Source organism: Bos indicus, chromosome 19 (genome assembly GCF_029378745.1).
Source record: "Bos indicus isolate NIAB-ARS_2022 breed Sahiwal x Tharparkar chromosome 19, NIAB-ARS_B.indTharparkar_mat_pri_1.0, whole genome shotgun sequence".
NCBI classification, from domain to species: Eukaryota; Metazoa; Chordata; class Mammalia; order Artiodactyla; family Bovidae; genus Bos; species Bos indicus.
Window position 1 is genome coordinate 21,718,812 of NC_091778.1, and position 24,001 is coordinate 21,742,812.

General features: G+C 58.6%; 1 protein-coding gene across 17 annotated transcripts in view; it reads right to left on the reverse strand.

Moving 5' to 3' along the window:
• Positions 1–24,001, reverse strand: part of MYO18A (myosin XVIIIA) — a 101,260-nt gene that overhangs the window by 16,535 nt on the left and 60,724 nt on the right. For all 17 annotated transcript variants that reach the window (XR_011561943.1, XM_070772776.1, XM_070772775.1 and 14 more), the window contains 23 exons: positions 23,324–23,500; positions 23,054–23,144; positions 22,641–22,833; positions 21,741–21,827; positions 19,569–19,710; positions 19,242–19,401; positions 18,796–18,982; positions 18,202–18,448; positions 16,093–16,202; positions 12,606–12,671; positions 9,078–9,206; positions 8,218–8,361; positions 7,757–7,846; positions 7,494–7,613; positions 7,185–7,296; positions 6,509–6,636; positions 6,060–6,214; positions 4,195–4,318; positions 3,907–4,107; positions 3,245–3,355; positions 2,360–2,464; positions 1,937–2,083; positions 1,462–1,575 (listed from right to left, as the gene is read on the reverse strand). Coding sequence is in view for 16 of the 17 variants with exons in the window: in XM_070772776.1 (XP_070628877.1) it covers positions 1,462–1,575; positions 1,937–2,083; positions 2,360–2,464; positions 3,245–3,355; positions 3,907–4,107; positions 4,195–4,318; positions 6,060–6,214; positions 6,509–6,636; positions 7,185–7,296; positions 7,494–7,613; positions 7,757–7,846; positions 8,218–8,361; positions 9,078–9,206; positions 12,606–12,671; positions 16,093–16,202; positions 18,202–18,448; positions 18,796–18,982; positions 19,242–19,401; positions 19,569–19,710; positions 21,741–21,827; positions 22,641–22,833; positions 23,054–23,144; positions 23,324–23,500 (3,140 nt within the window). In the remaining variant the exon portion in view is untranslated. The remainder of the gene's footprint in view (positions 1–1,461; positions 1,576–1,936; positions 2,084–2,359; positions 2,465–3,244; positions 3,356–3,906; positions 4,108–4,194; positions 4,319–6,059; positions 6,215–6,508; positions 6,637–7,184; positions 7,297–7,493; positions 7,614–7,756; positions 7,847–8,217; positions 8,362–9,077; positions 9,207–12,605; positions 12,672–16,092; positions 16,203–18,201; positions 18,449–18,795; positions 18,983–19,241; positions 19,402–19,568; positions 19,711–21,740; positions 21,828–22,640; positions 22,834–23,053; positions 23,145–23,323; positions 23,501–24,001) is intronic.

Here is a 24,001-nt window from a genome sequence, read left to right on the forward strand (position 1 = left end):
GCTGGAGGGGGTGCCAGGACCAGTGATGCTCAGGGAGCTGCCTGTCCTGCCCTGCTCTGGGCCTGGGAGCTGAGTGGAAGGACTGTCTCTGCAGCTTAGGCAGCGTGTGTGTGTGTGCTAAGTCACTTCAGTCATGTCCAACTCTTTGCAAGTCTATGGACTATAGTCCACCAGGCTCCTCTGTCCAAGGGATTCTCCAGGCAAGAATACTGGGGCAGGTTGCCATGCCCTCCTCCAGGGGATCTTCCCAACCTAGGGATGGAACCCATGTCTCTCATATCTCCAGGATTAGCAGGCAGGTTCCTTACAAATAGTGCCACCTGGGAAGCCCAGCTCAGGCAGACCCTGGGCTAAATGACAGCTGCTTCCCCACAGCTCTTTGGAGGCTAATGAGAAGGCAGAAAAGGTCCACCCAGAACCAAACGACCCATCGTCCAGCACTAGCGGCTAGGCCTTAACCTCTGCCCTCTCCAGGCCCCAGGGAAGGATCCCTCAAATCTGTGAAGCTCTCCTGGCCTGCACTGGTGTTCTCCCCCGGGACTGCCTGCTTCCTGACCATCCAGTCCCCACGGCCAGTCCACTCCTGTAGGGAGGAGAAGAGACAGCCAACAGCAGCTTCAGGAAATGAATGAATCTATTAGCCAGTAATTCCAAACCAAAATGACTACGTTGGCTCCTTCTCTGCCCCCATCCATCTTGTTACCGGGCTGCGGGGAGCTGGGGATGCCTCCGCCAAGAAATTTATTAACTTGGATTTAAATAAAATGGTAATTTTATAACAGCCTTTTTTAACACAATTAAGGAATTTGAATTACTCACCTGAAAACTGCTGAGGAGCACAAATGTCACAGGGATAAATCAAGCCCAGGAGACTGGCATCTCTCTGCAGCTGGGGGACTAGCTGGGGGGCCAGGGAGCTCAGAGCCAAGCCCAGCCTCCTCCCCTGCCCCGTTCCCTGCCCAAGGAGGTATACCAGCGGCCGCATCCCAGTAATGAGCTCTCGGCCGATGGATGGGCCATGGGAGAGGTGGGGAATTAAAAGGGAGGCATTAAATAAGCGCTCTAATTAGCTGCCGCTTGGGCTTGTCAGTGGGGCTGGCCGGGGGCAGGGGAGGGAAACAGAGTCATCCCGTCCTCTTATCGGTGCTTCTGCTAATCTCTAGGTACCTGTTTACATCCCTCAGCCACATTAGCTGCTTTATTTATGGTGCTGGGGCCTGTGGCCAAGCTCCCACAGGCAGGTGGTTAAACAGGGAGATGGGCCCTCGCTGGCTTCCTCCTCCGTCTCGCCGCCCCCTCCCAGGCCTCTAAGTGGGGAGAGGCAGAGGAGTGGAGGCCTACTCTCCCTGCAGAAAGTCCTGGGCTGGGGAAGGAGCCTTGTTTGGCATAAAAGGAGCCACTGTCATGGCTCCGTTGTCCCTCAGCCGCCCGAATCCGGCTCTGCACACCCCGCGTCCTTACCGCTGTCTTGGCCTTGGCGATGTCATCGATCTGCAAGTGCAGGTCTTCGATCTCCACCTCCATTGCTTTCCGAGCTTTCACGGCCGCTGCACACGTGAACTCTGACTCCTCCAACTGAACACAGCCAACCCCACCCCCGCCCCAGGGAGGGACATCAGCCACTCCCCAGGGACAGGAGGGCTGTGCAGGGGGCTCCCCGGGGAGAGGGAACCTGGCACTCTCCTCCTTCTCCTCTGTTCACTTCAGACCCCAGGGCTGTGATGCGTTGAGTGCACTGACTTCTCTGCCCACGACAGGGTGGCAGGTGTTGGGCCATCCACATCACTCTGGGCTTGACTGTCATGCCTACAGCACATGCTGACCCTCAGGAGTCCAGCTTCTCCCCGCTTCCCTATCACCGTCCTTCCCAAGGATTCAAGAACCACTGGCAGGGGCAAGAGGGAGAGGGAACTGATGACGTCCTGTCTGCGGATACCTGGTTCTTCAGCTGGGCGATCTCCCTCTTGCTGGGTGCGTTGTTCTTCAGGTGATCCAGCATGATCTGGGCATCTGCCAGCAGGGCCTTGGTGCGCTTCAGGTCTTTCCGGAGCCGCTTCTCTGACTCAAAGTCCCGCTGGTTCACCTGGGTGGACACCAAGGGCTGGGGCTCTGGGCTCCGCCACAGGGCCTCCACTTGTCTTCCCCGAGCCCCCTCCTCGCCCTGCCCTCACTCTCAGAGATGCCTTAATGAGCAACGATAGTGGCAGGGCTGGGATCACACCAGCCGAGGTGAGAAAGCCCGGTGTGCCCTGGGTGGTGATCACCCTCCTGCAGGTGATCACCCTCCTGGCAGGGCCCTACAGAGCCAGCGCCTTCCTGCTCCCGGCTCTCCCCGCCGCAGCCAGCGGTCTCTGCTCACCTGGTCACTGAGTGTGGCCAGCTTGCCCTCCAGCTCCCGCTTCTCCCGCAGCACCTTCTGCTTGTCCTCGTACTCTTCCTCAAGCTGTACTTCCATTTGCTTTAACTGCAAACAGGGGCCCATGGGTCCCTTCAGAGTCAGGTGCCAGCCAGCCCCTTCCCTGCTGGACCCCCCTGCGCCCCTGGGAGAATAGTGGGGTAGGGGCTGAAGATGGATGACCTGGAGGGGCATACCCTGAACTCAAAGTTCCCAGGGTTTCAGAGCAGCCTTGGAGGGAGGGGAGGGACAGCAGGCCACGAGCAGCGGCGCAGGCCCAGGTGGGAGCTCTTGTTCCAGAGCCTTTGTGCTTGCAGCTTGGCACAGAAAGCAGGGGGGTGTTAGCTCCCCAAGGGCCTGGGCCTCTCTACGGACCCTCAGAGCAGCACACATCCTGGCCAACGCCAGGATCCCAAGCAGAACTTCCCAGTCCTGAATAGCAGTGGAATATAGTGAAGGATGGGGAAGCCTGGCGTGCTGCAGTCCATGGGTCGCAGAGAGTCAGACATGACTGAGCGACTGAATGAAAACAGAGGTAAAGAAAACAGAAAAGCCCTTACTTTAGATTTGTTTTTTAATTGAAATATAGTTAATCTGCAATGTTGTGCCAATCTCTGCTGCACGGCAAAGTGATTTCGTTATGTACATAGAGACATTCTTTTTTAAAAAGTGTTCTTCTCCATTATGCTTTATCACAGGATAATGAATATAGCTCCCTGAGCTATAGGGTAAGACCTTAGTGTTTATCCATCCTATATATCATAGTTTACATCTGGAAAAGTTATTACTATAAAGCAGTGATGGGGGAACCAGTGTTTCTACTGGACGGGTCAGAGCCAACTGGTTTACCTTCTTCTGACATGACTGCCGGGCCTCCTCCACCTCCTCATCCCGATTCTCCATCTCCTTGGAATGGGTCTGCCTCATCCGCTCCATCTCCATCTCAAGTCGCAGCTTGGCCTGCAGGTGGATGGGAGTAAAGGGCTGGGTTTCTTCTCTGGCAGCACCCCAACTCCTCCCCACCACGTCCCGATCGGCCGCTCTTCCTGGGCTTGGGAGCAGGAACGTCTCTGCCAGCAGTTCCCTGTGCTCCCACCTTGCTCTGGTGGCAGCTGGCTTCTCCAGAGAAACTGAACTCCTTTACTAGAGGCCTGGCACAGGCCCAGGGAAGGCTGCTGGGCGCGGGGGCAATCCTGCCGCTTTTCCACTTGGCCTCGGGGCTCTAGCTGCCTGAACTGACACGGTGGCTCAGTGGCAGGCTGGACGGGCTCACGGCCTTCCAGCTACCCTGCCTCCTGAGCCCCTCACCAGTGGAGCTCAATTAAGATCTGCTCTCATGGAAAGTGCCGTGAAAAAGCTTAATTATCTTCACACTGTGGCTGGCACAGATCAGGTGCCCCCTCAGTACTTTGTGAATAAGAGAAGGGATGACCGATTGGATTTAGGATCTCGTCCTCCTCTGCCCCACATGGAGAGGACAGTGCTGCCTCCCTTGGCCCAGCCCTCAGCACCTGCTCCAGCATCTGGATGGTCCCCGCCTGCTCGTCCAGCTCCTCCTCCTGATCCTTAACCTTGGCCTCCAGGTCTCGGAGCTGTTTCTTGACCTTGGCCAGAGAGGCTTCATCCTTGGACTCTTGGGAGGAAATGTCCTGGAGCTCGGCCTCCAGTGACACAACCTTCTGGGTGAACCCCGCAATGTCCATGTCTTTTTCCTGGAGGGAAAGAGAAGATGAGGCTGGTCCTGGGCGAGCCCGAGCCTGGGGCGGGGGGAGGTATGGACGGCAGGCAGCTCCACGCACCTCCATCTGCTGCTTCAGGCTGAAGGCCTCAGCGAGGAGCATGTCCTTCTCCCGCTGCAGTTTCTCCCGCTGCAGCTTCTCTCTCTGGGCCTCCTCATGTGCTTGAGAGAGCTCGCTGTCGAACCTGCCAGGGAGCATGGCCATGGCGGCTCCATCAGATGAAGGAAGAGTCACAGCCCCCAGCACCCGGAGGCTGCCAGGAAGTGGTGCCACAGACCCAGACAGGGTGCAAGACGGGAGGACTCATGCAGCCTGAGCTTGGGGCCAGCGCAGAGGGGTTACAGGTCAGGCCACCAGGGCCCTGCTGAGCAACCTGGTCTGGGCTTGAGGGGTGGGGGAGCATTTCATCAAGGGGGCCTAAGAGGGACCCACAGACTGCTTCCAGGGAAAAAGTGGACAGACTCTCCTCTGGCATTAAGTCTCAGCCTTTTCTCTTTCAACAGATCAAAGGATAGGAAGAGGGACCAGGGTGAAGGCAGAAGGGGTGTCAGAAGGGGTGGAAATGAACATCCTGCCTCATCTCACGCACTTTCTACAGCTCTAGACGGGCCACCTCTGGGCCCCAGCTTCTACCCAGGCCTACCTGTCCCAGCAGCACCCCATCACCCCAGGACACCCCACCCCAGGCTGGGGACCCCATCCCCCTGTGCCCAGTTGGCAGCATGCTTCAAGGGGGAACGCGGGCCATGGCCGGGGTGGGGGGTTCCTCCTTTTTTCCTCCACTTCCCAGCCTTCCATCTCCTGCCCAGTGACTCCAAACAAGGAGCAAATTGCTGAAATTCCTCTTAACACCTTCCTGGAATAGCTAATCGGGTTCCTGTCCCTGTAGAAAACTGACAAGCTCACTCCCATCCCAACCCCACGTTAAGGAAAAAAAAAAAAAAAGTAAGAAAACTCCAGGCCCGCTGAAACTTAATGTTACCCAGCAGGGAGTGCAGCAAGATAGTAACTAGGTCGAGCTGGCACTGTCATGGGGTGCTCCAAGGGGGGCCCCTAAGGGTGCCTGCCTCTAGGTAAAAGGGAGGGTGGGGGTACAGATAAGAACCAGGGGAGCAGAGAGTCAGAGCGCTGGGGGAGAAGAATATAAGGCTTTCCTAGTGCCCCTCACTTGGCAATGAGCCCAGGAGGCCGAGGGTAACCCCGGGTCCCTGGAGGGACCCAGCCCTGCCCTCCTTACCCCCAGGGCCATGGGGCTGTCCCTTCACAAAAGCAACCGGTGCCTCTTCTGAGAACCCATCCTCTGCAGAGGGGAACTGGGTGCTCACCCCATTCCCTGGAACGTCCTGCTGTTCCCAGAATGTGGGGGTTCCTCCCTGTTCCTAATAAAGGTGTCCCATTCCCATCCTGGCCTGGGAAATTAATTTAGACTGGCTTTTCTCCTGCGAGGGCTGTCCCCCCTACCTTTGCCACTTCGGGGCATTATCATAATGAGATGGAAGTGGCAGGTAGTTTAATGACATTAGCCAGGAGTCTGTGTTTGTGTAGCTGAGGCAACAGGGGCGGGGGTGGGGGGGCACAGGAATGGGGAGCCGGGTGTTGGGGGGTGCAAGGGGCAGGACCACCGTGGAGTGGTTCCTGCATGGGGCCTGGCTGACGCTCATCCTTCTAGATCCCAGGCAGGGTAACAGCACACACTGGGGTGTGAGGGAGGCAACATCTGAGAGCAGAGCCCTGAGCAGGCCGTCAGGAACGCTGTGGTCTACATGCGCCTTGGAGGTCAGAAGTCAGACCCTGACTCCTATTCCAGGGCGAGGGACCAGGCAGATGAGAGGGCCAAATTCAGGCCCTCTCGTCTCTCCTCCCTGGAGGGAGGCAGGGAACTGCTCAAAGAGGCCCGCTGCATCCAGGCCAGGGGACCCACCCACCTCCTCTGCTTCTTCTCCAGCTCGTGGTTGCGGACCTGCTGGCCCTCCAGGTGCAGCTTGGTGTCCTGCAGCTCAGCTGTCAGCCGCTGGCACTTCTTCTTGAGCTGCTGCAGCGTCCGCTGGCTCTCATCACTATCTGCCTGCAGGTCCCCGAGCTAGGGGGGCGAGACGGGGGTGCAGGGTCAGTGGCCCTCGAGAGGCCTGGAGGTACTGGTGGAGGAGGTGAGGAGAGGGCAGTGGGCGAAGGAGAGGGTGGTCTGGGGACCAAGGATGAAGTCAGTCTCGTCCAGGGAATCTAAGACACTCTGACAGTAGTCTGCCCTTGGGTGTCCCTCACATCCAGCGCCAACCCTTCCCTGTGCTCCCAGGGCCTGCCTGGCTCACTGGCCATTCCCCACGCCAACATGTGGCGTCCAGCCCTCCCCACACCTCTCCGGCACCAGCCTCACCCGCCTCTCCAGCTGCCTCTTGCTCTGCTGCTCCACCTCCAGCTTGTCCTCAAACTCCTGCTGGAGCCGTTTCTTGGTGAAGTCCACCTCCCGCATGGCTCGCTCATACTTCAGACGCCACTCGCCGCCTGTGGGGTGGGGGCAGACAGCGGAAGAATGAGATGCTGAGAGTCCCCGAGAAGGGGTGGAGGGGGATGAAGGCTTGGGGAGCAGGTGGAGTCAGCCAGAGGGACTCAGAAAGGTCCCTGGATCAGTGACTTCCTTCCAAGGCAGAAGGAGCCACTAGCCGGGAGAAGCCTAGAGAGAGTGATGCGGCCCCATGTGCTGTCTTCTCCCAAGGACCGCCAGACCATGGTCCTCAAACATTGTCATTATCATGGTTGCTGCGGTGGTTTAGTTGCTAAGTCATATCTGACTCATGCCACCCCATTGACTGTGGCCTGCCAGGCTCCTCTGTCCATGGGATTCTCCAGGCAAGAATACTGGAGTGGGTTGCCATTGTTACCACCTTCCATGATAATCCCCTGCACTTATTGGGACCTCTACTTTCTCATCAATTTATTTCACGTAGCCTTATAACAGCTCTACAGACAGGAGACGAGGGGTGTGGTTGCCTAGGGGGGTCTTCAGAACTTGCCACTCAGGCCATGGCCAAGTCCTCCGGCCTCTGACCCACCTGTGTCACCATCAGCCACTTCCCCGTTGATCTCAGCTGCCCGGATGAGACGGGCCTCCATCACCTCCATCTCCATCACCTCCATCTTCTTCTTCAGTGCATCGTACTGGGTCTGCAGAGAGGTGGTTATGTGCCGTGCTGCCCCACCCCCTCACAGTACCGCCCGTGCCCCTGAACCACACAGACCATGGTCACAAGCTTACCAGGGCAGACAGGGGTGCTGGGCTGGTGGCAAGGATGCCATGTGTCTTAGGGGGACCAGACGGGCACTAGCACGTGTGGCAGCCACTAGCTCAGCCCTGCCCTCACCTGCAGCTCCTTCATCTCCTTCTCAGCCCGGAGCCTCTCCGCGGTCTCTGCGTCCAGCAGCTGGGAGGCGGACTCTCCTGTGTTACGTTCATCCGTCAGCTCCGATGTCAGCTCTGAGATCTGATGGGGGAGGGAGTCACCACCCGTTGACTGCCTCACTCAGCTGGAACAGTTGTGGGGGGGGGGGGGGTGGGGGGGCCTCCTGGGCCGGGCACCCTGCAGAGGGGGGTCAGTCTGGCTGGTGCTGGGAATCACTCACTCACCCGGGTCTCCAGCCGGTCACTGCTGAGTCGCAGCTCATTCCGCTCCTTCTCCACTTTCTCGAGCTTGCTCTTCAGCTGCTGGATCTCCTCCTAGGGCGCAGGAAGGAGGGCAAAGTAAGGCAGAGCCCCTGGGAGACGCTGGGGCAGGATCTGCACCCCTGGGGTGAACCAAGCTGGTGAAGCTCAAGCCATGACATGAGGGAACTGGAAGCCACCGCCTGCCTGGGGCTCCTTCCCTAGACCCTTCCCCATGGGCGGTGGACGCCTGAGGTTTTATCCTAAGAGGATACCCGGGGGCTCAGCCAGCACCCTAGAAGGACGCCTTCTGTTTGCTGGGCATGGTTCAAGGACACCAGCTCTTTGGACTGCAAAAAGGAGCACTGGGGAGCCCAAGACAAGTTGGCAAAACTCTGGCCCACGTGGATGAACTTCAGCCCTCCCCTCCCCGGGCTGTTCCGTACGTCTTTGTTCCGGATCTGCTCTTCTGACAGCTGGACCTCGATGAGGGGTCTCACGGTGGTGAAGAGCTTCCACCAGGGCCAGTCCTTCACCCCTTTGTTCTTCTTGATGTTCTTCTGCACGCAGCGAATGGCCAGGTCCTGGATCTAAGTTGGGGTGGGGGTGGTGCTCAGCAGGCTGTCAGACCCGAGTCCAGCCAGGATGGTCCCCGCCACCAGCCCCAGCCTCTGGGGCTGCCCCTCTGGCCACTGGACCCACCTCAAGTCAAACACTCCCTGAGCCACCCCTTGCCCCCAGCCTCCCTCCAATCCTCAGAGAGTGGGCGGCAGAGAGTGCGGCCCCTGGAGCACCGCACTGGGCACTAACCGATCTGCCATCATTAGGAATAATTTCGTCTGCTTTATTTGCTGCCTGATTATTTCCAGCACGCCGGCCTAGATGTGCTATAAAACCTAATCTTGCTGAAACACAAGAGGCGGCGGTGCTGGCTGTTTTATGGACTTGCTAATAAGAAAAGGAGTCGCTGACACAGCTCCTTAATCTTCATGGAGCAGCCTGCGATCCCTAGCCCACCTTTGCCTGGGCCCTGCTCCTCACCACCCAGCCTCGGACCAGGCCACACAGTCTCATCACCAGGCACACGAGCACTCTGGCTGGCAGGGGGGTGCTGCCCATCCCCTGCCCTGGCCCAGGGTGCCCCTGGGAGGTCCTGCCTCTTGTCCCCCAGACAAAGATAACTCACAGCCCCACGCCCGGCCTCCTGCCCCATGGGAATGTCCCTTCCAGTCCCACCCCGACCCTTGGAGCTCAGCTCTGCCCGGATAGGCTGGGTAAAGGGACCAGGCTGTCCCTGGAGCAGCACCTTCTTCTTCTTGAAGTGTTGCCGGGCCAGGTAGCCCCTGCAGGCCGCTTGGAACAGGGTTAGGTTCCTGCTGGTTTGTTCATCTCGCTGCTCCTCCAACCGTGCCAATGTGCCTGCCCGGAAGAACACCTGTGGAGACATGGGCCAGATGAAGGTGGGGAAGGAGAGAGGCAGGGGGCAGCCCGGTAGAGGAACAAGCAGCTGGCACAGAAAACCAGCAGGCCCAGGGCGTGGCCCTTGGCCTGGGGAGAGCCTAAAACCCTGGTGTCTAAGGGGGAGGAGGGCTGGCGGCTGGGGAGGCTTGGGAGGGAGTACTGTGGGAAAGAGACGAGGGAGACGGAGGCCAGAAGGAAGTCATCTGGGACAAGAAGGATGTGCTGTGGACGCCCCACAACACCTCTGGTGGCTTTGTCCCCAGGGCCACCCACGCCCCTGTGCCCACGGCCACCACGGCCACCACAGGCCCAACCACAGATTCCAGCCGCCTGGGATCAGGGGATGGCACATGTGTGAAGGAAGGAAATACCAGGCAGCGGCGTGCAGAGAAGGGAGAGGGTGGGGAGGGGGCCCCTTCTCCGCACCCTCCCCACTCAGTTTCATTCCAGACCGTCTCCTCTTTCATGTGCCAACACCCACCCCCACACCCAGGTTTCACCTCGTGAAAAAACCGGTGGGGTGGGCGGGGGTTGGCCCAGGCAAGGGACCTGTCATACAGGTTTGGGGGTAGGAGGGCAGATGTGAGAGGAACCAGCTGGGCGCCCCCACACCTGGCCTTTCCTCTCAGTCTTCTCTGCCCTGAGCTGGGCCTGGGTAAAATTCTCTGTGCTAAGAGAAGAAGAGGGGGAAATGGTCAGGTGAAAAAAAACAGGACTCTGGTATCCTCAGAGAGGGCAAAGGCCGTGGAAGTATAGACCACCACCACGAAGCCCAGAAGACAGAATATTCACTTTGGAGGGGTACAGAGAAGACATGAACTCCACAGGAAACAGCACCAATAGGTATGGCGTCCCCAGGCTTCCCTCCAAGGAAGGAGTGGGGAGACGGCCGCACTTTCTGCTGGGAACGTTTTGTCTCCTGGCAGGAACCGAGTACCGTGGGGCTGGCCTGGGAGAAAGCCAGCTCAGTCCTCCACAACACATAAGGCTGAGCACCGGGCATCTCCCGTGGGTCTCAGCCCTCTCTGAGCCTCCGTGTCCCACAGTGCGGAAGCCTGAGATTCCACAGCGCGTGGGGAAGACCCAGGTCCCTGGAGGGAGGGGGCCAACGTGCTAGTGGTCAGCACGCAGCTGTCTGACTAGGCAGAAGCAGCGAGATGCCAGGGAGGGGGATGGAGAATGGCCCAGAAATACACGGAGACTCTGGAGAAAGGGTGGTGCAGAGTCGAGAGTAGTGAGCCTCTCTTAACAGCTGTCTGTGCCATTGAGTCTTTTGGGGTATTAGGTGAAATCTCAGGGCCATCTCCTCCCCCAGACATACCCATCCATACGTATTTTACAAACAAAGTCAGGGAGGCTCTTAAACCCCCAAACTTCCTTGCCTGAGCTCCACTCCCAGCCACCTGTGGGATGAGATGGAGACCGCTTTTCCTCTGGAACAATGTGACAAACACACAGGAATCCTCGCTTACCACCACAGCCTGTGTGCGTGCGTGCTAAGTCGCTCAGTCGTGTCCAGCTCTTTGCGACCCCATGGACTGTAGCCCACCAGGCTCCTCTGTCCATGGGATTCTCTAGGCAAGAACACTGGAGTGGGTTGCCATGCCCTCCTCCAGGAGATCTTCCTGACCCAGGGATCAAACCTGTATCTCCTGTGGCTCCTGGACCACAGGGGAATCCTTCACCGCTGAACCACTAGGGAAGCCCAACCGCAGCCTAGAAACCCAGAAATTTCTCTTTCAAACCAGATGTCAGCAAACATCTGACTTTGCCCCTAATTCTGCTCTGAGGGTGAGTGGGCTCCGGGGCTCACCAGCTTTAGCAGGTGCCTGGGACAATGCCGAGAGACAGACACAGCAGCTGGGAAGAGGACCAGCCTGGACAGGCCCTCTTCTACCCAAGACATGCCTTGGAGACGGTGCCATCCCCCCAAGGCTAGCCAGTAGCTCAGCCTGCCAGTCCCTGGATGGGACCCCACCCAGAGAAAGACCAAAGAGGCTGTGGTGAAAAAAATCTGACTTCAGGCTTCCCAGGGAAGAAGAACTTAGAAGTGGGGAGGAGGAGAGGAAGGAGCCAGACACAGCAGAGACCAAAACCCGAGAGACGACACGGAAGAGGGCGGGACCACAGGAGGCAGAGAGAACCAGGAAAGCAGCAGAAAATAGCAGAGCCCGAAACCAAGGAACACAGACCAGCAGGGACTGCCGGGGCCCAAAGAAAAAGGAAAAACCAGGGACAGCAGACCCAAAGACAGGAGGACAGGAAAGGGATTCCCAGGGAAAGAGGGAGGGAGGGAGGGGGCGGTAGGAATCAAAATCATGACTCAGAACACAGAGCAGGGAGAACAGAGCTGAGGAGCGGAGTGCGAGCCCTTTCTGCAAGCATCCCCTGCTACCTCACTCTCCCCACGAGTTCCCTCCCTCTCTGCGGACAGATGGACAGTCCAGAACCCTCCCCGGGACTCCCCACGGCTCTCTGCCCACCTCGGCCCTTGGAGCACGTCCGTGGATGCTGCCTGTCAGCCTCCCAGTCTCAGTAGGGGGACACGCAGGCTCCCAGCCCCGAGGGAGGGACGCCCGGCTGGCCCTCTGGGGTGGAGTGATGCGGCAGGCTGGCACTCAGGGCCGGGCACGCCTGCCTTTTATGTACATTCCAATCAGGTGAGGAACCCGGCCTGTGGGCAGGCAGCAGCGGCACAGCCTCACAGAGCCCTGCTTCCTCTTTGAGACCCTGGACAGCTCAGCAATGAAGACGCTCTTTCCGCCTCTCCCAGCTCTCAGTCTTCCCCATTCCCCACACCAGGACTCAGGCCCACTCAGGACCACCTTCCGACCCACTCCCTCCTGACATCACAGAGGTGTTCCTGGCCCTGAGCAAGCCAATATTTGAGAGGGAAGCAGAGTCAAGTTTGCTGCAGCTGGAGCATCTAACTTCCTGGCCCCCAGCCCTGAAGGGGGCAGCTTGAAAAGAAGTAGTTGTAGCAATAGTGTCAGTCAGTCAGTTGTGTCTGGCTCTTTGCGACCCCATGGCCTGTAGCCCCCCAGGCTCCTCTGTCCATGGGATTCTCCAGGCAAGAATACTGGCGTGAGTTGCCATTCCCTTCTCCAGGGGATCTTCCCAAACCAGGGATCAACCCTGGGTCTCCTGCATTACAGGCGTATTCATCATCATCTCAGCCACCAGGGAAGCCCATTTGAGAGGAAGTGCAGCCCCAGAGCAGCTGGGGTGAGGGGGCTGGGGGACAAGACCCAGCAGGGGCCCCAGGAGACTCCAGAAGTTGGACTGAGCGGGGAGGGCAGGAGGGGAGGACCAACCATCCGGACAAGGGTGACCAGAGTGTGGGCCCGGCTGCCTTCCTGCAGGGTCAACTCACCCGGCTCAGGCCCATGCAGCAGCTGCTCTTCTCCAGGTCCAAGGACTCTAGCAGCTCCTCCACCGCCTGCAAGGAGACGCCTCTGTCAGGAAGCCCCCAGGAGACTCCCCGCCTCCACGCGGGGCTTCACCCAGTCACTCAGCCCTTCTCTTCCTCCGTTCAGTCCACAATGTAGTCAACAGGCACTTTCGGTGGCTTCTGCAGCACCAGGCTGTGTGTTGGATTCTGGGGATATAAAGATGACTGCAAGAGGAACAAAGCTATCTTGTGGGGGAGCCAGACACGAAAACTGGTGAAATGCACAGAGGAGGAGGCATCTAAGCCAGAGAAGGGGGCCGTGGAAGGCACCCGGAGGAGGTGTTGCTTGCGCTGTCTTTAGCTACAAGTAAGGATTAACCAGACAAAGTAGGGGCGAGGGCATTTCAGGCAGAGGGACAAGCAGGCATGAAGGCCTGGAAGCATAAGACAATGGGAAGCGCTGAGGAAACTCCAGGTGGTTCAGAATAACTGGAGAGGGGTGGGCAGCAGTTAAGGTGCAGGTGGAGAGGTGGGCAGGGGCTAAAGGATGTAAGCCTGTGCGCTCTGAGCCCCTGAAGGTTCTCTCCCTGGGAGGGGCGTGGTCAGGTTTGCTCTTTACAGAAATCCCACCGGCCCATGAGTGGAGGATGCATGGACCCCTCAGGCAGGAATCCATAGGAGAGAAGACTAGAGCCCGATCCAAAGGGAGAAGAGGAGGGGGAGATGCAAGAGACGTTAAGAAGATGGAGCTTAGAGACCTCCCTGGTGGTCCAGTGGTTAAGACGCCACACTTCCAATGCAGGATTCAATCCTGGGTCCAGGAACTAAGATTTCACATGCCACAGGGTGTGGCCAAAAGAAAAAAAAAAAGACAGAGCCTTGCTCAATGTGGGGGAGAGGTAGATGAGAGAGAGGAAGCTAGGGACATATGGAGGTTTTTGACTCGCATAGTAAATAATTAATTCAATTCTCCATCTCTAGGGCCCTCCCTGGTGGCTCAGTGGTAAAGAATCTGCCTGTAATGCAGGAGACCCCTGGGTTGATCGATTGAACCAACCCCTGGTTGGTTCGATCCCTGGGTTGAGAAGATCCCCTGGAGAAGGGAATGGCAACCCACTTGCCTGGAGAATTCTAGAGACAGAGGAGCCTGGCAGGCTACAGCCCATGGGGTCGCAGAGAGTCAGACACAACTTTGTGACTGAGCCCAAGCACATGATCAGTTTGGTTTGAACATGCTGAGTTTGGGGTGCTGTAAGGCATCCAGGTAGAAGAGCTAGAAAGCAGCTAGACAGAAATGCATGTCTGGAAAGGGAGAGAAGCCTGGGTTAGAGGTATTGATCTGGGAGTCATCAATATATATGCGGTAATTGAAGTGACGAGTGTGAATGAGGTTGCCTAGGAAGAGGGTGTTGTATAGAAAACAGATATGGTCAAGGACAGAGTCTTAAAGAAGAGAAGGACCTTTACTTCAGGGGCACATGGATGAAGGGAAGCTCAGAGGGACCGAGAAAGAGAGAAGAGGGACACAAGGGCAAAACCAGGAGCGGCAGAGAAGAAACTGAGCAGAAAATCCTTCAAAAAGAACAGGGCTGTCGATGGTCACATGTTGGCAAGAAGCACTGAAAAGTGCCCGTGAGCTCTGGCAACACGGAGGGCTTGGGAGGACAAGCCAGTCCCAGGTGTCCTCGGGCTGGGAACTGGGCCACGGGGGGTGGCGGGCGGAAGGATGAACGGCAGGAGGGAAGTAAATGTTGATGGCCCAGGGCACCAGGGAGGGTTGATGGAAGTTCCCTTCTGAACATAACATCTGTGGACTACTTCTCAACTGAGAGAAAAGAGCCGGCGGAGAAGGAGAGGCTCAAGGGACAGGAGACAGAGAAGACTTCATGCTGATGGAGCAGCTTTCCAGAGAGACCAGAGGGAATGGGTTCTGAAGCACAGGAGGAAGGGACTGGATGAGAGGTGCCCCTCCCACACCCAGACAGGAGGGCGGGGGAGGAGGGGACACCTGGAGAGGAGAGCGCAGGGGCCAGTGGAGGTTGGAACCCCGATTGTTATTAGGGTTCAGAGGCAAGGTCAAGTGCTGGGAAAATGCAGCAGGGGAGGATTTGAGGGGAAAGACGGAGAATGGGATAGCAGAGGAGCTCGGAACAGAAGCCAGGTAAGGATGGAGCGCGGGGAAAACTGGAGATCACGGACCTATAGGAATTTCGGTCCCCACGGTTGCGTCATTTTCCCCCACAGCTGTTTGGGAGCTCCAATCCAAGGAGGGCTTAATGCCCAAAGGTGGCCCTTCAGGGAGGGGTTGGGCAGGGCAGGTGCTATGGGAGACTGAGAAGCTGAGGGTGATGAAAACCAACTGGACCACAGCATCCAGACGGAGAGGAAGAGGAAGGGAAGTCAGAAAGGAATGGACAGAGCAGAGAAAATGGAGTGGGGTCCAGAAATGAGAAGTCTCGATGGAGTCACAGAGCGGGTGTCCTGAGAGGAAGCAAGGGGATGAGCCGCACACACAGGAGGCTGTGGTCAGAGATTTCAGAAGTGGAGCACTTCCAGAGATGATGAAGCACTGGGTGTATCCTGGGCGGAGTTGGGAATGGAGGTCAAGGGTCAGAGACAAGGGGGTGTGACTCGGGTCATCGACATCCACGCCAAGGTCACCGTGGACACTGACAGGTCCTGGATGGACGGGTGGAGAGAGGGTCTCTGAGGCTCCATCAGTGTGGGTCTGTGACTCAGGGGGGCAGTGGGAGGGGGGGGGGTCCTGCCCCATCTGGCATAGCAGGCTCCCTTGTAGGAAAGCCATCCTAAGGCCTGAGATGCCTTCCGAGTCAGGCTGTGCCTGAGGCCAAGGCACAGGGCAGGAGGGTTCCTCTGCTCAAGGAGCCCTTTGCCTCTCTGAGGAGCTGCCTCTGGGGATCAGAGTGACAGCCAAGAATGGCAGGAAGACATCCTTTTGTGCGGCAGGAAGTCACTGACCTGGCTGACAAGGGCCTGCCCCGGGAGCCCGAGGCTCACCCCGCACCAGGGAGGCGCTGCCACGGCAACCCTTCTCCTGGGAGGGATGCCTGCCTCAGCCCTGGGCAGCTTCCTGCTGGAGGGACCGGTTCCTGACGTAGAGCTCAAGGCTGAGGAGCCCAGGCGCTACCGGTGGGGCATCCAAAACACTAGTTCTAACCTGCCCCTGGGAGGCTCTTGGGGGACTGTCTGGCTCAGCAGATAGCAGACACCCTCACCTTGGGCCCTGAGAGCAGGTGGCTCTTCTGTGATTTCTGCAGTCCATGGCCCAGGCTGCCTTCCCTCCACCACCAAGCCCACTGCTAAGTGCCCATCCCGGCCCTAGGCGGCCCAAACCAGCCACTTGAGCAAGGGCCAGCCCAGCTCTCTCTAGGCAAGGGAGGGCAGCTGGCTCAGAGGGGTCTGAACAGGGGGAGGAGGGCCTGGTGGGGCCGTGGGGGCACAGACCTACCCGCCTTTCGTCCACCACGATGTAGTTGCGCCCGTGTTTCTTGGTCAGGTGTGGGGCCAGGACGTCAAAGCGGCGGCGGAACTCGGAAAACACCATGTGGTCAGGGTAACCTAGGGAGAGAGGAGCCCAGGCCCATCAGCCTCGTCTGTTCCCAGAGAATGATGTCTCAAGGACTTCATAAAAACGAGGGCATCAGGGAGTAGCAGAGAGGAAAAGTGCAAGTGCTTGGGGCTGGAATCCTGCCCTGGCTCCTCATATCAATGACTTTGGATGAGTCACTCAACCTCTTTGAGCCTCCGTTTCCTCATCTTTAAATGGGGAGCCCTCCCACTTATCCCGCAGTCACAGTGCTTACAGGAGAAAACATGGAGAAACAAGCTTGGCTCACTTGTTGAATGTTCAGCAAAATGCTCCTTTCCTTTCCTCGGTTCCCTGTGGCAGGTATCAGAAAGGGCACCCCTCCTGCCCCTATCCTGACTGTGGGCCCTAGGCCTGGTGACCAAAAAGCCTTGTAGATTCCTTTTCCCTAAAGAGTGTCACCTCTAACAGAGATCCTCTACCACCTGGGCTTGAGGCTGGAGCAAGGTCAGCATGGAGGCCAGTGAGAGGTTACCCCAAGTCACCCCGAGAACACCAGAGCCCATAGCAGAAGACCAAGAGACCTACTCCTACAGAATCTCAAACCAAAAAAGAAGCCTTAGAGCCAGAAAGACCTCATCCTCCAGACGTGGAAACTGAGGCCCGTGAGGTGGAGGGACAGGCTTGCTCAAGCTCCCAAGGAGCAGCTGAGGGCAGCCCTGGATTCCAAACCGGGGCTCCCAGCAACCCGCCGGGGGCTCGCTCTGCCACGGCAGCCAGAGCTGCTCTGGGAAACCCTCCAACTGGGAGAAGGGCTGATGCATGTGCCTGATAATTGAAACAGGAGGCGGGGGCCGCCAAGGGGCCAAGACAAAGTGAGCTATTGATTGTATCTGAATTGCAATTAAATTGATGGGCCAGGATAGCAGGTCCGGACGCCTGGCATCTTAATTAATCATCAGTGCTATCGATGGGGGCTGGGAGCTGGGGGAGGAGAGGGGGGCCTGCCGCCGCTGGCTGCATCGACCTGCTTGTTTGAGTAAAGCACATTGATTTTGGTTCAGAGCGGTAACAATCTGGTTTTGAAATAATAAACACCAACTCCATATCAAGACGTGGGGACAGATCGATGATTTATTTTCAGCAGGGCAGGGAGCCTGTTTCCTGGCTCTGGCTGCTAAGGAAAAGTGACGGTGCCCCTGGGGGTACCTCATGGGGACCTGGTTGTTGGTGGGTGGGAGCCTGCCTGATCCTCCAGCTAAGGGAGATGAGGGCAGAAACCTGGCAACTCGTAACATCTCAGGCAAATGAAACGCTATGGGGAAGCTGGTCTGCTTAGGTCAGATCTGCTCTGCCACTAACGAGCTGTGTGACTTTGGGGAAGCTACTTACCCTCTCTGAGCCTCAGCCACCTCATCTGGGGATGGTACTAGTACCTACATCTCATGAGTTGTTGTGACGATTAAATGAGTTAATCTGTGTGGTAGCTTTAGAATAGCATCTGGTATACTATAAAAGCGCTAAGGATGTTAACCACTATTATTATCATCCTCTCTGGCCCCCTCTTCTAGATTGGTCCATAGAAAGGGTCTATCTGACCTTTGTTGGAAATTTCAAGTTCTTCAGAAAGAGTTAGCACCTCATTTCTCACTGCGGGGCTGGCCCCTTCTTACAGGCAGCTGTACCAGTAGGACACTGGGTCAGCTGTGGGCAGAGCTGGCCTGCCCAGACCAGGGGAGGGGAAGGAGAGAGCTGTGGGGACAGGGCATGTGGGGTGCGGTTGGGCCGGGATGAAGAGGGCTGGACTGTGGAAGAGAAGGAAGATCAGCAGGATGGAGAGAAAGAGCGAAAGGAACAGACCCAGCTGGAGAGATGCAGGGAGAGACCCCAGGGGAGGCGGTGACAGAGAAGAGCGAGGTCCAGGGCCGGTGGGAGACGGGAGGGGAGAAGCTCCCCTCCAGACCCCGGGGTGGGGGGGCCTGTTAGCGCGGTGGGGAGGGTCAGGGGCGGCTCTGGGATGAAGGGCCCCACCTTGGCGGTACATGCGCATGGCGTCGAGAAGGCGGGAGCCCCGGAGCTGGGCCCGCAGCAGTGGCACGTCCAGCGGCAGGAGGCCGCCGGCCTCGCAGTGCTCTCCCGGGGGCAGGTCCAGCTCGCTGCTGCTGCTAACTCTGCGGGAGGCGGCGGAGCGGGGCTCCCCGGCCCAGCCCTCGGCCACCGGCAGGAAGCAGTGGACGAAATGCAGTTTGGACTTCTTCACGGTGTCAATGAGGGCGTCCTGCCGAAGCGGAAGGATCGGTCCTCAGTGGGCGCTGACAGCCTGAGCCAGGAGGCGGGGACCGGGGTACCAGCATCTCCACTCTGGGCAGGATGGCAGGTGGCCCCCCTCCCCTCCCCCGGCCAGGACACTGCTGAGCCTAGCCAATCCTGCCCCTACCAGGCCCCGGAGACCACTCACAGGCGGCTACATTGAGGAAGGACCGTGCCCCCCACCCGACCCCCGCAAGCCGCGACCGAGGCCAGTGGGGTGCTGAGCGGGCGCGGGTGACCTCAGTGAGCCCAGGAGGCCCCTGGCCACCTGCCAGCGTTCCGGAAGTGCCCCGGCGCCCCCGCGGGCACACTCACCACCTGCAGCTTAATCTGGATGCACAGGGACTTCTTCTTGACCGCCGCCATCCCAGTGGTGAAGGTCTTCCGCATGCTGGTGGCCCGGCGCAGCGCCAGCTGCGAGCCGCCCTCCAGGCCTGCGATGGAGCCTGAGAGCACCGTGGCGCCGCCCGCCCGGCCCAGAAACAGGTTGCTGATAATTTTTCTGCCGGGGGAGGGGAGGCCAGGGAGGGGAAAGGTCTCATTCATGGAGCCTGTAGAGGCCGGCTGCCCCTTCGCACAGCTCTTAGGACGCCCCACCACCCCAACGTGACCGTGGCCAGGGGTCCAGGTTATCTGGGTGTGTGTGGGGGACCCTGGCGGGGGAGACCCTCCCCTCCCTCACCCGAGAGAGACACTGCAGAGGAAACCCTCAAACAGCAAGAAGAGAAAACCGGGGTGGGGAGAGCGAGCGGCACTCTTACTTCTGGGAGTCCTGTAGGAGCCGGGGGGCATTCTGGGCGGCTGGGTTCTGCTTGGTGTAGCTCAGCCAGCCGGCCGTGTTGTATTCCACCCAGTTGGTGCCGTGGCTGTGGCCCAGGAGGAAATGGTGCGATTTGCTGCTGCGCAGGAGGGGGCTTTGGCCTGGTTTGGGGGTGGGGAGGAAGCAAGGTTCAGATCATCAGTGCCCAGACCCCCCCTACCACAAAGCCCACGGACTCAGTGAGCCCCACCCCAGGCAAGGCCTGGGTTATATACATAACCAGGTTCTCAGGAGAGGAAGCGGGGAGCTGCCCTTCAGGGGTACCCACCTTTTTTGTCGCCTTCCTGAGGGCCATAGTAGGAAAAGAGGCGCTCCAGGAGGGTGTCCTCCGTGGCCCCTGGCACCAGAGCCTCCTCTTCCAGCAACCACAGCAGGCCCCTCGCCTCGTCTGTGCGGGCTAGCGAGCGGACCTGGGGAGATGGAAAGAAATCCCACAGGGTCACACGGAGCTGTGGTGGGGGGGACGGGGGTGGCGGCCAGGACCACTGGTTCCCAACCACACACTCTAAACATGCTACATGGATACACACACATACATTCCAGCTCCTGCCACTCACGGCTGCCACCCTGTGGAGCAGGTGGGCAGCAAGCAGAAAGAAGGGCCAGAGAGAGAAGCCCACAGCACGACATGATTCCTAGGACCTGTGTCCAAAGTCCCGAAAGACTGAAGGCTTCTTATGAACGCCAGGCCCCCGTCCAGAGGTTCTCCTCCACCTTCAGCCCTGGGAGGTCAGGGGGGCTTGAGCGAGCCCCATGTTGCCTGCACTCTCTGGGTATCACCTTCCAGGCACATTTAAAGAGCAGGTCTGTACAGAGGTTGGCCCAAAGAAGGCTGTCAGTAAGAGGTAAGAGACGGCTGTGGGGTGACCCCTGGTCCCCCCGGGAGGGGAGAATGCAGAGAGGGCCTAGAGCTCTGAGGGTGGGGTCACTGCAAGGTCATAAACTTGAGTGCCGAAAGCTTAAGACGGTTGACTTAACGCATGTAGCAGCTAAAACGGGCAGAGCTGGGGTGACCAGGGACAGGTGTCCGCACCTACCAGCCGGCACTTAGCAGCAGCCACCTGCCATCCTGGAAGAACCTGGGCCTGAGAGTGTTGGTAAATTCCCCAGTTTTCCAAGAGAATGTGGAAATACTGAATTCTGTTTCTAATTCCCCATACAGACCAAATAACTAGGTGTGAGGGTGCCTTTTCTATGCAGTTCCCAGGTCTTCCTTGGGCAGGAAGGACTCTGGCTGGCCTCTAGGGACTGGGGACAAGAGAAGTAAGAGCAGTGCCCTCTTTGACCCCAGCTGCCCAAGGGGGTCTGTGCGGACTAGGAGGAAGCAGAAGGTGGCTACGGACCGGTGGGCAACAGAGTAGCTGGAGCTGTGTGGCAGGAATGAGCAGGCAACCACTGGAGGGGCGAGTGGCGGGCGGGGTGCCCAGGGGCTCCTTTGCCCGGAGGTGCAGCTGCTGATGCCAAGGCCCATCAGGCGAGGGAGGTCAGAGGAAGGAAGAGACAGCCAAGTGCTATCCAAACACACCACCTGACCCACTGCTACACGTAAAGTCCCCAGGGCCAACTGGCCCACCTCCTGGGAAGGGCAAAGACTCTCGAGGGAGGCCTTGGTGGGGGCCCAGGCATCAGGAAGAAAAGCCAACTTCCCCTGGGAGGTGGGGGCACTTGGGCACGTTAAGCACTTGTCCCAGGGGGATGGATACTCATTCTCTCAGGGCACCACCCCTGGGCCAGAGCCTTCCCACAGAGAGAGGGGGAAAGGAGGTGGGATCCAAGCAGAGGAGGGAGATCAGCAACCTGGCAAAATTGCCGGTTCTTCAATCAAGCACCTTATGAAGCTTCCCTAACTGAAGACTGCCGAACTCTAAGTGCCCATCAGGCCAGCCAGTCCCCCAGGCAGCAAGGTGCCCAAGACGCTTGCCCAGCGGGTGACAAGGCCCATCCCCAGAATGAGGGGTGAGGGCTCACACCCACACAGCCCCTTGGTTTTATATCTGCATACTGTATCCATATTCGGCCAGAATGCCACCTCCTTGCCCTGCTTGTTCCTGTACTTGGGGACAAGGGGAGGGGATGACTGTGTCCTCTGGGTCTAGCCAGGCCCTCACCCGCAAGGAAGTGGTACGAGGGCTCCTGGCAGACACACTTGAAGCACAGCTGGGACAGGGCCTGAGCTCAGACACCCAGGGGCGAAGCTCTCTATGGCACCAGGGCCGAAGGTCACAGTGTCCCCTCCTTGGCCAGACCGGCTGACAGCTGAGGGCAGGGCACACAACTGCAAAGTGCTTGGTATCTGGGCCTGACTGCTGCACGCCCCCCACCCCCCCCACAGTGTCCCCTCTGACTGGCAGGCAGTAGTTCATAAGGGAAGGGCTCTACCAAGGGAGAAGAACAGGAAGGGAGATAAAAGGCCAGCCCAGGCCCTCCCTGGAATTCCTACCAGGGACTGATGGGAGGCCTGGTCCACGGCGGCCACAGAGTCATCCGTGGCCGGCTCCAAGTCGTCAAATGCCAGCTCGATGTTCTCCTAGGAAGGAAGGTGGGGTGATAGTGAGCACGGGGCCATGTGCGGCCCTATGAGCAGGCCAGGCAGGGGACACTGGGGTCAGCAAGTCCAACGTCCCATCAGAGCGTGAGGGACACTCCAGCAGCCCAACTGATGGACGCTCACCACCTCTCAAGGCCCCGCACTGTGTCTCTGGACAGTTAACCTTCTCCTCACCTCCTTCACAGTGAGATAAAGTCTCGTACACATTCCTGTTACTCACACCCGCTGATCTGGCCACCTGGAGTTAGCCCACTCTCAATTTCACATACTCATCCTTGAAACACTTGAAGAACAACGGTCATTTTCCTCCTGAATCTTCTCTCATCCAAGATAAATATCACCCCCCAACACTTCCCAGCTCATTTAACTCAGCTCCACGTGAGGTAGGATTCTCAGATACCATCTGGGATACCCTTTTAATCAGTCATCACCCTAACACATCAGGAGACAGGGAAGGTCAGGCCAGACACGCGTGGAGGCAGGAACTGCCCGGAGATGGTTCATGGGGCCAAGGCAGGTGGCCTTGAAGGTGGGCAAAGAGGGGCCCCCAGGGAGGGGCCCTGCAAGCATCTTTGGCTTTTTGGAAAGCAAACTCCACAAAAGAAAGGATGCGCCCTTGGCAGGAAATGCCTCCTGCTCCAGACAGCACAGGGGACAGAAACGTCAGAGAGTAAAGAGCTGGGCAGGGAGCAGCCGGCAGGGAATCCACTGCATCCACAGATGCCCCCCGACTCCCTAGTGTGCCAGGGCCAGGCGAGCCTGGGGGGCTAGGCGGCAGGGGCAAGGTACTACCTCCTTGTATCTTTCCAACTCCTGAACGAAGGTCCGCTCATGGAAGAGCCTCTGCAGCCGGTCCTGGGCATAGTTGTGGCACAGCTCCTCAAAGGAGGCCCCGCGGGCCGACCCACCCTGCTCAGGGTTCTGGAAGCCTGGGGTGTCCACGATCATCACAGAGCAGAGCGAGTGCTGGCTGGACTTGAGGGCCCTGCCCAGGGAGAGCCAGGTCAGAGCCCCCCAGGGTGGTGCCCGGTGGCCAGGCAGCCTACCCTGCCCTAAGCCTGATCCCCATCCCCACCCAGGAGCCCAGGACCCGAGGGGAGAACTCAGCTGCTGGTGGAGGCTAGCTCTGCCTCAGCGACCCCACAGGCAATAGGCATCAACCCTACTTCTGTCAGGCCAGGAAGCCGAGAGTGCCTGGCACCCACCTGTTCACCAGGGAGACGAGAAGCGTGAAGAGCTCACTGTAGAGGCCGGATGCCATGCCCTCCAAGCATTCCAGCGCACTCAGTTTGGGGCCTGTGGGCAAGAGGGTCAGCTCTGTCTCCTGCTCCCTGGGACTCCATACCTGGGCATGCTCCCTACCCACCCCCACCCAGGCCCAGGCAGCATGGAGCATCTGTTCGCCCAACAGTCTGCCCACCCGGAGATGGCAGTGCACCCTGGAAGCGGCCTCTGACCACACGGGACTCGAGTACCTGTGCCGTCGCCCAGGCTGCTCTCCTCAGGGCCCTGGCGGAAGGACGTGGAGCGCTGCAGGGTGCCAGCCTGGTGGTGGTGCTTGAAGATGGCTGAGGAGAGCTCTTCCAGGCTGCAGCCCAGCAGGTACGCAGCCTTCTGGGCCCACTCGTGGCGAGCAAACTGCCTGCGCCCAGCTATGAAGTAGAAAAAAGAATCTAGCATCTTGGGTCTCCTTCCTCAGGCTGCTTGATGACCACTGTACCCTTCGGCTCCCTCGCGCCCGCAGCGATAGGGAACAGGCACCCTCCAGAAGGAAAAAACTGAGCCCTGATGACATCAGCAAGGGCTCCAGGCATAACAGGGACAACCACCAGCTGCCAGTGCTGCCTGTGTCTCTTAGGGGTGGCGTTTCCGACTCTTTGTGACCCCATGGACTCCCTCCCCTCCAGGCTCCTCTGCCCGTAGAAGTCTCCAAGCAAGAAAACTGGAGTGGGTTGCCATTTCCTTCAGGGGGATTTTCCCCACCGAGGGATTGAACCCCAGCCTCCTGCATTGCAGGCAGATTCTTTACTGTCTGAGCCGCCAGGGAAGCCCCTTGGAGAGAATGAGCAGATCCAAAAAGAGGAGGTAACTCCACGCTGCGGCCACCAGAGGGCGCCCCAACAGCTGGGAAAGCCCCTTTAGAGGGCTTGGCT